We start from the raw sequence: 13,939 nt of genomic DNA on the forward strand, positions 1-13,939 counted from the left end.
CTTCGGGGCTTAAACACAATTTGCTTTGACTAGGAATATTTGAATTTGTTTTTAGAGAGTATTGCTTTGAAAACGTTACATATAGGGGCCGACAGTGAGAGAGAGAGAGAGATTTAAAAGAATAAAAAAAACATAACATGGTGTTTTTCATTTGTAAGAACGAGCAGTGCTCCCGTAAAATAAACACATAAAATCAATGTTACAGTATTAAAAAAATGCAATGATTATGCGCATCATTGCTCGGTATGAACATTTGAATAAATTGCGAACAAACGAAAGAGATCAAGTTATTGGTTTATTAGTTTAGTAGGGCCGGAGATTGTGGTTACTGGGTGGAGAGGGGAGGAAGGTACATGGGAGAGGATGAAGGTGATACGCTTTCGTTTAAGTTACTCAGAAGAAACCCTTATGGGTACAAATGAACGGTACATCATTTGTATGTTAGATCAAACCGTATTAAAATCGAGTTTTAATTTTTTCATATTTAGCAAATGCACAAAAGAGTCGCGAAAGCTTCAAACCTATCTACAAACAGAAGAAAGTAATTACACGGAGAGCATACATCACAAAAGCACTGCAACTTGCCTCTCCCTTTGACGTTTTACATTCAAAAAGCACTCGAGGGCGATCTAGGGATTCTGCCCAGCTCGCCATTTGTTCATTCTAGGAGTGAAATGAAATGATATTTCACATTCTGAAAATTAAAATTATTGCTTCACAGCTGGTAGACGCAGCGCCACGCGCGCTTATTTACCAGCAAGTGCAGCTAGTCCACGCAAGGCTACAAACGTTATAGATTAGTAGCAAGAAGAGGAAAAGAACATTTCTTCTAAGTATGGTGCAATAACAGGTTTCCCGATGTCGTCAACCAATCCAAGAAGCTCCAAATACGGAGTCCTTGAAAGTAGTGTTGGCATCGATCGTGTTGTTTTCGCAGGGTCACATGCTACGATGAACAGCTACATGGTGTTGTATGCATTGGCTGTCACATTTCCGGAAACGGGCGGGGCTGTGGCCTCGATTGAAGTACTACCCGTATCATTCCGTTGTTGGCCTTGTGCTCCGGCATCCTGTTGATGATGACGTGGCATCGTTTGCTGCTGCTGCTGCTGCTGCTGCTGCTGAAGGAAGCTGTGATGATACGGCTGGACGTGGTTATGCTTCGTGTTCGTTGGGTTGATTTTCGCCAGCGGATGCGTCCGCCCGTGCTGCTGTGTGCGTTTTCCCCCTCCTCCTCCGCCGCCGCCGGCGGTGTTGTTGTTATTGTTGTTCACGTAATTATTGCTACTCGCGGCGACAGACTGCTGGTAGCCGATGTGATTGTTGTTGTGATGTTGCACCAACGTGTTACCGGTGACCGAGGTAACGGTGGTCGTTGTGGTGGTGATGGCGGTGGTGATGGGTGGTAGAAGCAGTCCCCGAACGAGTGGGACGGACGGTGGGACGGGTGGACGGGAGAAATCTTCCGAGCGAATCAGTGTCGTCGAGTGCGAAAGCATAAGCGGTCCCACGGCGAAACCACTTTTACTACTTTCGGTTTGTGCGCTGCTTTTGAGTGGTTCGAACACGGATCGCGGCCGTTGGCGGGGCATGGTGGTGCGAAAGCGCGGAACGTGCACCTCGTAGCGATCCACCAGATCGCGCACCAGTCCGTCCTCCGACTGATGCTGCTGCCGGCGGCCGGCTGCTACCGCAGTCAACGTAGCGGCGGGCGCGGATGATGAGTTTAAAGCGAAGGGTCCGGTAGAAGAAGAGGACGATGATGATGAAGAAGAGGAGGAAGAAGCCGAGGATGGTTGGCGGAATAGGGACGGTTGTTGTGCACGAGAATTCGTTGATACGAACCCGACGGACGGGGTAGCCGCGAGTTGGGTGGTGGTGCCGGTGCCGGATGTTGGAAGCTTCGGTTGCCCAATGTCGACATGCACGGCGACTGGGGACGAGGGGAGTGAGCGGATCTTTTTCTGCTCGCCGCGCCGTCGGTCCTTTGACTTCGCCTCGAAGCTCATCTTCAAGTTGTGTACCTTGCCCACGGCGCTCCACGCCGCTTCATACGTTGCTTCTTCGATCTCCGACTCTTCGTCATTCTTCCTCTCCACATGCCCCCCTTTGGGCACGCCCAACTCGCCCTGGCTTGGTAGCCTGTTGCGGTCGTTAAGCGCGAGTGATCCCACTGCACCCGGCGTCACTTCTACACTGTCTCTGGTTCCCTTGGAATAAGACGGGCGAGGTGCGTACAGGTTGTAGGAGTCCGGCGCCGACGCAGAAAGACGTGCGTAGCTTGCGGAACCGAGTCGGTCGGGCGGACTTCGGGCACACTTCCTGTTGCTGCTGGACGCAGCCAGCCCCATCTCTTCAACGTTAGTGCCGGTGTAAGAGTCTGTTGGGATTTCGGTGTCCAGTTTGTGAGGGGCGAATGAGAGAGACGAGTGCGCCGGTTGAACCGTGGTGACGGCATCTCCTCCCGAGGTCAACGAACCTTTGGATAGGTTGATGGCGGATTGCAACCGTTCGCTGCAAACGCGCTTAATGGCGGCGGAAGAGGAAGACGCCGAAATGTTCGCTGCTTGGCCAGACCCAGAGCTCGACGCACCGGAGGAACGTTCCTCGATCTTCTCTTTCGTGCGCTTCACCGTTCCTGGATACCACGGAATCTCTCCGTCCTTATCGATTGCATGCGGGAGCCACTCGGTATCGGGCTCGCGCACCCCAGCCCTGTACCCAGGCCTGTCGGGTGCTTCGCCCATAGCTAGAGGTGGCGCGTCGCAAGGGCCCCAGGAACTGTTTCGTGTTAGGAGGGTACCGGGTACTCCTGCGTCATAGCTACTCCATGAACCCTGCCGCGCCACAGAGGGCACCGGTTGTGGTTCCTCCGAGGCTGGCAATGTGCAAGACTGTTGAATGATCTGGGTTGAGGAAGTCCAGCAGATGGTAGGCGGCGGCAGCAAACCCTCGCCCGGATCGTCCGCGAGAACCCATGCATCCGGACTGGTCCCTACGGCCGGCTGTTCTTTGGTTTTAGCACCGGCGGCAGCCGCTGCGGCTGCGACCGCTGCTGCTTCTGCCGCCATCGAACCAATCGGTATCGCCGAATTGCCTCCGCTGCCGGCGCCGCTACCTTCTGCTTGCCGTAGTGATGGCGGTGCAGTCGGAATACTGCCACTGGCGGTTGCGCTGGCTGGAAGAGTGGTAGCGGAATCGTCACTGTTCAGCTCCAGATCACTGACTATCGACCTGACGGAGGCCACGGGCTGCTCGTCTATATACGCCGCTGATGGCACTGTTGTGGATGACTCTGGCGATAACGTTAACGTTGCAGTTGCGTCGGAAGCTGTGTTGGACAAGGTGGTGGTGGAAGTGCAGACTGCCGGTGGTCGGTGGTCGTCAACGTTAGAAATGTAAGCAAACTCAGCGTCCAGTTGCAGCGGTTGCATGCCGTCGCTCGCCGAAGACGGTTCGAAGAGCCAGCGAAACGGACCGGCGCGATCCGCCTCGTTGCGCCGCCCGCCGATTGAAAGCTTATCCTGCAGGTGCACGATTTGGTTGGGCGAGACGCTATAGTTTTGGCCATTGCCACACGGCATCCGGATCGTTTTAGGTTCGGCGTTTTGGGTGGCCGACGCCATCGATCGCATCTCAGGGGCAGCGCCGTGCAGATGCTCGAGCGAGTAACTTTGTTGCTTCCGACGACCACCCGAACCAGTGCCGCTGTCGAGCACCGATCGACACCCGAGGGGTGTCGTGGCGCCGGTCTCGAAGACGGACTGCCAGCGAGGTTGGAGCGTGTCCGGGGAAAGGCTCTTGTGGCGCTTGGTGCCTGCCAGGCGCGGCGCCGTGGCTTTATTCAGCGTGGACGCCCCGGTTATGGTGGAACGCATGCAACATTGCTGTGGCGCACTGCCCGATGCATCTGCAAGTTGCAAAACGATCGCTTCCGGGTGATTACTTTGTTGCACGTTCCGAAAGCGGGACGTTCGATTGCGGCTCCGCTCCTGTGGCTCAATACCCTCTCTATGCCTCCGTTGTCCCCTAGTTCCAGAAAGCGTGGCCGCTGGTAACGAAGCTTGTGCGTCCCGCAGACAATCAGCTGCAACACTTTCGTCATGTGCGGCTCGTTCCGCCTTTGCCTCGCCGATAAGTTGTGGCTGAGAAACCACCGTCTGCTTTCGGGATCCAGTCCCACCGTTACCACCGTTCAGTGCTTGAATGAGGGGTGTCGGTTCACTGCCGGGCAACGAGCGACCCTCCTTGGCACCGGCTAGCTTGAGGTTCGTTTCGCTTTTGCTGCGTTGCAACTTCTCCTTATTTTTCATAGCGTCCAGCATGCCCTGGTATGTCTCAAGCTGGGCCATGAAGTTCTTGTTCGGCTTGATGCAGTTACGGCGGCCCTTCACGTGACGCAGCGCTCGCTCAAAGTCCCAACCGTTCGCCTTCATCGCATACGCGATTACGACCGATGCCGAGCGGCTGATACCCATCTTGCAATGCACGAGCACCTTCGAGCCCTCGATCTTGGCACGCGTGATGTACTTGAACGTATTGTCCCAGTGGCGCAGCAGGTCCGTCTTTTCATCATCGTACACCCGCACGTTGCAGTAGTTGAAGAGCCCTGGAAAGAAGTTGTCGATCTCGCGCGTCACGTTCAATATGTGGCGAACACTGCTCGAAAGAAAGTGAGAGCCCAATGAGATCGACATTCGATAACTATCCACATTTGCCCAGTTCACTTACCCGTTCCGCTGCAGCTCCTCCAAGTTACTGGCGTTCCACTCGGAGCCGAGGTACACGTGTTCGAAGATCTCGGTTGGGGCATCCATCTGGCCGAGAATGACGAGCATCTCGGCGTCAATGAATGGCTTGTACTCGCCCAGGTCCATATCGAGCAATTCCTCAAGCCGCCCGCGAATGAATTTGGACGTCACATCGTCCAAATCGACGGACATCATGACCTCCTTCAACTTCGACCTTATCACGCTCTCTGTCTCTTCGCGCTTCGTGGGTCTTCGATTCGAAAAGAGAGAGAGAGAGAGAGAGAGACAGAGAGAGAGAGAGAGAGAGAGAACGAGAGGAAAGGAGAGATGTAAATAGGAGATCGCAAGAAATGTTACTGCTGGCGGGGAGAAGGATCACTCGGTGACTCACTTGCTGCGGATCGAGTCGGGTGAAGGTGGCCGACGACTTTCGAGCGAATCCATAGCGTTCCATTCATTCAAGCACGAACGGTCCGAGTCGATGTGTTCCTCGTAGTGGGCTACCCAGTCGTGTGATGGGCCTCCCGCGAAAAAGTTGTGCTCCCGCGCCTTAGACGACACTTTGTGTAGCGACTGCAGCGCAGACCACATCGCCTGTACCGACACCGGTTTGAATATGTGCTGCTTGCCACAGGAGCTTACACTGAAACCGCTGAGGCGGCGAAGAGGGAGAGCGATCGAGATCGATTCATTTGAATGTAATGTAATTTAATATTTAGATGGACGAAGAGGCTTACCCGTCACCATCCAGTCGTATAGAGGTATCCGCGAGAACCTTCAACACTAACCCGACCGTTGTACGCTCGGTGCAGTCTATACCCAGCAAGCAGGACTCGACAGTGTCCTTGTTGGCTGGAGCGGAAGTGCCGGCGGGACTCGGATGTCCAGCGACTGGGGCACAGTTGCTGGATGCAGTGCCAGCAGGCATTGTGCTTGCAACGTTGGCAGACCGCGAGGCAGGGCTCATGTCGATGTAATCGCTGCTGGCGGCAGCGGACATCAGTGCTGGTAGTCCAACCGGAACCGGGGCTACCACCTCTACCGATGGCCCCGCCGCTATCGGGTTACTACTTAGGCTAGTACTAGTGTTATTATCACATTGAACGTTGCCGCACGAAGCTTCTCCGGCGGTCAGAGCTACACCGAAACCGGACAATGCCGAACTGGGGTGACTGGATAGATGCTGCGAAGGTGACGAAGGAGAAGTAGATTGCCATGCAGGTGGTACAGTACTAGAGGGAAAAACAGTAAAGGTTGCGGCTCCTCCCAAGCCCGTCAGCCGTTTGCTAGAAACCGTGCGTGAAACGACGACCAGATATCTCGTGCGTCCCGGTCGCAGAGACTCCAACTTCACAGCCTGGAAGAATCGATGTAGGAAAGGTAAGCTCCTCCGCCAAAAAGGCTTTGACTAGGCATACTTACCATCTTGAGCGTTTCCTCCTTCCGGAGCAGGTTAAACATTGACTGCAGGTGTTGCTGGATGTCGGAGGAGGAAGAGGACGAGCTGCTACAGGACGAGGCTGGGCGGCTAACAGAAGAGGAATCTTCGGCACCAGGACCGATTCCATCGTCAGCATCGATGGCCCCTTCTTCCAAGCTTTCTCCATGTTCTTGTAGCGAGGAAAGACCGCACTGGCTAGATTCGCGCGCCTGGAGGCTGATAATGCTATTGGCCCTGTTGCGGCTGCTGCTGCTGCTGCTGCCGGTGATACCGTCGACGACTGCTGTGATGCTGCTGAGCGGGTCCTCGGCCGCAGCACCAACACAATCGCTGGACGCTAGCATTAAGGCAGGCGAGCCACAGTCGACGGGTTGACATCCACTGCCACAAAATGTGCGGAAATAATAGGTTGTAGTTGTCGCTTTCCGCTTTGCATGTACGATTAGTAATATACTGCTTTCTTCTCACCTGTTATCCACATTTGCCACCGTAGTTTCATATTCAACGCTACTGCTCGGCTATGTTGCGAGTAACATGTAAAGAAAACCAGAAATCAGGGATGAATGGAAAGTAGCATAAGCGTAAAAATATCAACGAATTAGAATCGAGCCATTCAGCAGCTAGCCTGCTTTTAAAATATTATTCGTATAACTTTTTCGAAACCTTCTTCCGCAATCCGATATACGCATCTTAGCAATGCCTTGCTAGAGCCAGCGTTTAGTAAACCGACAGACGGCCACCTCTGGCCCATTGCCTTATATAGAAATTGATGGCGTGCAGGTGTGCATGTAACGACATGCTCGTCGAATGTCTCATTCTTTTCATTTCTCTTGATTTTCTTGATTTCGTCGATATTTTAATCAAATTTCTGGATCTTTGAAGATCTCTGGTTACGAAAATTTGGCAATGCAAAATGCAAAAATGTGTTTGAGAATGAAGTTTTGTGAAACTGAAACACTTGATTGTATTAAGAAATACACTGCTTTTCATAATGATAGGCTCACCAGTTTTGTAAGACTGAGGCTAAGATAAAACGCTGAACTTATTGCTCATAGGTGAGGAATCAATTAGTTTTGTAAAAGAAATAATATCCATTGTTTGGTTTTCCGAAAAAAAAAATTAATTATGGAGCCAAAAAACGATAAAACGGTGGTTTCAAAATGATAGCCTCATTATGTATTATTCAAGAAAATAGGGCCACCCAGTAAAAATGAATGAAAATTTTGATGTTTTAATAATCGGTGGCCTCTCCACTACGATTTATTACTTGAAATATACGTTTTGGCATACTTCCGGATAGGCTCTTTAGCACGTTCATCGACAGAGAACGCCAAGCATTTCTAATCACCACTTCAAGCGTCTGTATGTTTTCGTACTGCTTGCCATCCGCATAGATCTCTCGAACTAGAATTCCCCAAACATTCTCAATAGGGTTCAGATCTGGAGAAAAAGCCGGCCAGGTCATTAAATTTACTCCCAAATGTTCCAAGTAAGCTTTTGTTGCTCTCCTTGCATGGACAGTTGCATTATCCTGCTGGAAAATTAGCTGGTGGTAGTTGAAACGATGCAGGTATGGCATTAAATTAATCTCCAGAATGGCCATATACCCTTCACTGTTCATTCGTGAAGGAACTATTGCTAAATTACATTTAGCTTGGTTGCTAAACGCACCCCATACCATTGTGGAACCTCCGCCATAATTCCGTCGTCTAAAAAAACGAAGTTCCCGTCTCAAATCTCGCCAGTAGTGGCAAAAACCATCCGGCCCATCGAGATTTAATTTTTTTTTGTCACTCCAAATGACCTGAATTTAAAAAAAATTCAAATATTGGCAAACTCAATGTATCGATAGCTCACATAATTCAATCCATCTTTCCATGACATATTCCCATATTCCTTCCATGACGAGTCCCATATTCCGATGGATCTTTCAAGTAATTTTTGACAACCTTTGGAGATCGTTTCAGTAATGAGGCTATTTCATGATTTGACTTCCCAACACTATGATACGCTTCAATTTTCCCTTTTCGCCTTCTCCTTATTGAGTTCTACAACCCATTTTTGATCAAAACGGCCAATTGACTACAGGAAATGTGCGAGACTACTGAAATTTAAAAAAAACTCAGTTGCTTGATAATTCAACTACTGTTAGTAGGACTGGACTAGGACTAACTTTTACAATTGAGGCTATCATTTTGAAACCGCCGTTTTTTCGATTTTTGGCTCCCTAAGTCAAAATAATGTTTATTTCGGAAAACCAAACAATGGATATTATTTCTTTTGCAAAACTAATTGATTCCTTATCTACGAAAAATAGGGTCAGCGTTTTATCTTAGCCTCAGTCTTACAAAACTGGTGAGACTATCATTATGAAAAGCAGTGTAGTTAAACTTGGTGCTCGGATGATGCTTTTTCGGGCCATCTACTAGTAAACCAACGGTCAGGTTTTAGTTTATAGACTCCACTAGAGATGGTAATACCTAGAGACTGATTGACTGTCGCCTCATGTGAGGTTGAAAGAAATGGGATGCGTTCGAGGTTCGTCCGTAGATCATTTGGACCAACCAGCGAGGATGCCCAAAACATTAATTAGGTGGCCATACGTCATACCCGATGAATTTATAAGACAAAAAAATATAAATGATAAGAGTGTCGTGAAGCTTTAACTATGACTGCTTGTTTCAGCCAACACCCTCCAACAGCCTCCAGTGCGGAAGTAGAGACGAGACTGGACAGCATCAGGCTTACCTGGAGCATCCGAAAGTACCGCGAAGTTGGGCCCCCAAAAAGCGGCGGACGACTACTGCGTCGTTGTTCACTTTTTGGCACACTATGCGATCCGCGGAACATTATGCGATCAAAATACCGCGAAGTCGGGCCTCCAAAAAGCGGCGGACGACCACCGCGTTGTTGCCCACTTTTTTGGACACCGTGTGATCCGCGGAACATTATGCGATCAAGATATTCGTAGGTACCACACACAATCACACACGATCAGAGAACACACACGTAAGTTAGGCGCGATCCAAGTTTCAACCTATGATTTGCTTGTTAACTCTGGATGATGGATTCGACAACTGACTTTGATGCGTTCGTCACCGTATCACGCCGTGGTGCAACTGCAGTGAACTGCACAGGCACCCATGTTCTTAAAGTTTTCCCCAAAACACCTCCTCCTTCCCAGCCAGACCCAGTAGGGCGTTTCGAGCAACGGGTAGTAATATAGCAATGCACACAGGCGGCAAGCAAAAACAGCCGGCAATGTTTTCGTCAATCTAATGTTTTTCAATATTCTTTGACTTTGGCGGCAGCCGCCATTCGCACCCTGCTAGAGTCCCTTCACTGCAAACAGTTGTATGTTTAGCACAGGTTTTGTCCATCTCCCTACAGTCGCCGGGGTGTGGAGAGGGGCAGCAGATCGCCCAGCGAAATTGTTTGTCAAATTTTCTGAAACACAATCAAAACATATGCGCCCACAGCACGTGGCGTGGGTGCCTGCAAGACCGATTTTACAATACTTCATAGCACCTCGGTCGCAAAATAAGTGGGGGTATTAAAAACATGTGCACTCGAATATCAAAATAAAGCACCCTCAAAGGCACCGACATTTCCAGATGAATTTGGAAACAAAATACTACAAGACATTAAGTCGCAGAGCTATACGACTATTACTAAAACAATATTAGGACTTTGAATTCATACGGTTTTGATTCGACAATTGTGGCCTAACTACAACAACAAAACATATGACTACTTTAACGAAAGTATTATCCGTCGTTGGTCGTCGTTTTTCTCCCATCTTTCAGGTAATTCCCGGATTCCGTGCGAATTAATTCGAAGTTCTAATAAAACATGACTAAAATAAATAGTCATCAAAAACGCCGCGCAACAAGACGATCGCCTCAACCGTCATTTCGGTCAGTCCGGGGCGGCTCGCTGCGGTCAAAGAAATTTCCATCCTCCATACACCGAGACTGTGTAGCGCTAGTCAAGGGTTCAGGGGCAACCCCAGCAGGCAACGTTGAGAGGGTCAGGGGGCAGGGCTCAACATGTGCTGGCGCAGCCAACAAACACGCCGCCCAAACCGTATAGCATTTTCCCCATCGAGTCCGTTGAATTGAATCTTTTTCTAACACTTTGCAACAGGTCGCACAACCAACTAGAAAGCACCAACGCCCCAACAACTGATTTCTACTGTTCCTCGATATACTACTGTGGCCAAAAATAACGAGAATTGGCTTGTAAGTCAGAAACTTTTATTCTTCTAAATTAATTTCATTCCCCTCAATAAACTAGTGTTAACATTTGTCGCAGCTTTCAAAACATGCTGCAAAGTCCGCTTCCGCTACATTCTTAAATGCGTTCTTCGTTCGGTTTTCTATCGCCTCTATAGATTCAAAACGGTATCCACGGAGGGACCTGTTGAGTTACACGAATAGCCAGAAGTCCCTTGGTGCTAAATCAGATGACTATGGTGGTTGTAGAACGATATGGGTCGAGTTTGTGACAAAACGATCACGAATTGCGCCTCCAGTGTGAGACGGTGCATTATCGTGATGCAAAAACCTAGAATTGTCCATCCACAAATCTGGTCGTTTTTGGCGCACAGAATTACGCAAACGACGCATAACACCCTGTTGACAGTTTGGCCATTTGGAAGGAATTCATGATTCACCACACCACGATAGTCAAAGAAACCCGTTTCCCATTATTTTCTGGCCACAGTAGGATTACACATGCAGGATTGCACTTCCCGCTGTCATAGCGATGATCGGCACTATCATAAAAGTGGAATTGCAATCCCCATTGACGTTGACCCTGAGCGAGCGCAGGTTTTGATACCAAACAGTAAACTAAAAGTATAAAGTCCAACGCTGCAGCCGAAGACGAAGCACAGGCGAAGGAAATTTTTCTTGTAGGTTACTTGTGGCGGACGAGGGTGTGTTGCAATCTTCCGCTTTGGTTTGACGTTGGCTAGTGAGCGTGAAAACGAAACACGGATTTGAAACGTTTTTTGTCTAGTTTCCAAACCGAAATGGCCCATTGGCAAAGGTCAGGAACGCGCGTGTCCTTGACTAACTGCCGCGATGGGTCACTATATGTAAAGCGACTTATTTTTTTATCTGCTACCAACGATTCCAAAGCACAACCGAGTAAGCCCGGGATAAAGCTATACTGAAGTGAAAAAAATGCCACATAGTGATTAAGATAATCTTGTTAAGTTCTAACTTAATCTATCAAGTTAACTATTAAGTGAATTTAATAAATATGGTCTGGTTAGTTTTTCTGAGGATAACAAAATACGATTCCAAAGTTCAAAAAAAAAGACAGCTAGGAAACATATTTCAATTTTCGTGTAATGTAAAAATCCTTCTCCTCGTTTCATCGACGATGTTCGTTGTCAATGAATCGTAATTCTTTTCTCAACAATTTACTGAAGTTTTGAAATCGATGAGTAGAATGCTCAAGATGATTCATTCATTGCATTGTTTTTCCAATTTTCGCATCGTGTTTGTTGTTCGACCTTTGACTGTGGGTGAATCAATTAACTTTTTTATTGCACCTTCGTACCGACGCTTAACAGTTTCATCAGCTTCCAACAATTTGCCGGTGAGACAGACACATGAGCAAACACGAAGCGAAACCAAAGGAGAATGGCACGAAATGTGTGGCAATAAAAAGGTGGCCCGGACCCACAACGAGACTTGCGATGTTCAATGTCGCTTTCAATAAATGCCGGACGACGTGATTGGTCAGCCTGTTGCAGAGGCTTAGAGTTGTTAATGTAGAACCTACTGAAAACTCATTACTGCCAAACACTACAGCAACCGAGAGAGCTTGAATCACCACACACACACGATTAAAAAATATTGGTAATTAATGTTTTTCAAACAATAATATCTTTTAGACTACTATTGTAACCTGTGTCAAATTGTTGAGTGTAGCACAAGCGACCAAACACATGTGCAACTCAGTTAATTAAAAACACAATACTCAAAATGGAGTTCAAACGAAGCCGTGAGATTGCATTTGCTTAGGTTGAAAAATTACAACCGGCGACGATTGAATTAGTCACCTAAACACGTGTGGACCACTGGTGTGTCGTACCATAAAACACTATATTGATATTGGCAGTATCGCTAAACGCTTTGGAAGCGGACGAAACTAAAACTGCAATATCACGAGAAATGATTCGGAAAGTGAAACTGCGGTTCAAATGAAATCCTCGACATAGCGTAAATCAATTGCGCAACGAACTGCAAATCTCCAATTAAGCATTCGGCGCGTGCTGAAAAAGGAACTTAAGGTCAAGCTTACATGATTTTCAAAAGCATATAATCTACTCAACAGCAAAGAGTACGACTTGCAAAGTGTAAAGGAGTTGTTGCATTTGTATGAAAGTGCTCATTTTACACTGTGTACTCTGATGATAAATATTTCTCAGTTAAACAATTCATAAACTCACAAAATGATCATGATTGTTCGACCCACCGAAAATACGAAATTTTAGCTTTCGAATGAGCCAGTAACAATTTTTCATCACAGGATATTTTTCGATGGGGCTTTGAGTGGGACTTTTTCGGTGGACGCGCTACAATCGTTTTCATCGCGTCTGGCGTTTAAAAACAAAGCGATTCATCAGCGGGAAAATGCCTTGGAAGCTGTCTTGGAAACGTGTGCACGTAAATATTTCGCTACAAAAACTCAAGTGAAGCCAGAAATGCATAGAAAACCTTGTGCATCACTTCATTTCGACCATACAATTGATTTTCAATTCCTGAAATGGATTTTTCTATCAGACACATGGATTTTGCTATTAGATCCATTATTAAGATCAAAGTTGGGCCCCGAAAATAGCAGAACACTATGCGAGTATGGACGTGCTGAGAAAAGCAGTGCAACTTTCGGTATGTGCCGAAATTGCGAAAGATCACATTCGTCCAACTCGTGTTTTGATAGTTTGAAGGCCATATTTAAGGCAAAAGGTGGCTACATCGAACCACATTTTTTTTCCCTAGGTCTTGGATATTTCTTATAGTTATTTTTCATCAGAATCAATAAAAAATTATTGTAAACAAAAAAGCTTTGTTTTTGATGTCTCAAAGCTATTCTGACGAACCCTGTAGAGGCTGTAAATTGTGAATCATCAACGCGCCCACTCCGGATCCGGAGAGAGAAGTTACAGTCACAAATGGCATAATAGCCAACCAATAATTGATGAAAAACTGCTTATGTTATGTATCTACAAGGTATGTTGCTAAACAGTAAGACGTTAGCTAGAAGCTAAATCATGCTACTAATGTTAGCAACAACGCACAATGTTCTATCACAGCAATGTGATCATTGTGAACAATTGGCGCTTACTACCGCCTCTGCATTTTCCGTGTTTGCTTACTTCTCAAAAAACCATTAAGAATGATTTTTGAACACCTAACCTAATTGTTTCATTCATTGGTGTCAATCTATTCATGTTCGAAGGTCGTCCAGGCCACAAATGCATTGACGATCTCATGTCGCTTAGTGAAACTTTTGTGTCTTTATATTTAAATCGGACATTGAATTCACTGATTCGTGAGGTGGAACAGCTCGGTGTTCTAACCACGAAGCTTCTCCTGTTGCCTTAGGCAAATAACAGGGTGTGCTAGGGTGTGCAAAGTGTGGTGTGACAGGATAACTGAACATTGGGTAATGAAAGCAAGCATTTGATATGGCTTATGGACTTTATGGCTTGAGGCTTGAGGCAAAG

General features: G+C 47.5%; 1 protein-coding gene across 1 annotated transcript; it reads right to left on the bottom strand.

Annotated features, from left to right (window-relative positions):
* Positions 1-959: 959 nt before the first annotated feature.
* Positions 960-6,536, bottom strand: LOC128272275 (serine-rich adhesin for platelets). Its single transcript, XM_053010089.1, has 5 exons — positions 6,174-6,536; positions 5,489-6,108; positions 5,143-5,403; positions 4,732-5,001; positions 960-4,659 (listed from the first exon to the last, which is right to left on the bottom strand). The coding sequence occupies exons 1-5, from the start codon at positions 6,534-6,536 to the stop codon at positions 960-962; spliced, it is 5,214 nt and encodes a 1,737-aa protein (XP_052866049.1).
* Between the last annotated feature and the right edge of the window lie 7,403 nt (positions 6,537-13,939).

This window comes from Anopheles cruzii, chromosome X (genome assembly GCF_943734635.1).
Source record: "Anopheles cruzii chromosome X, idAnoCruzAS_RS32_06, whole genome shotgun sequence".
In the NCBI taxonomy this organism is placed as follows: domain Eukaryota; kingdom Metazoa; phylum Arthropoda; class Insecta; order Diptera; family Culicidae; genus Anopheles; species Anopheles cruzii.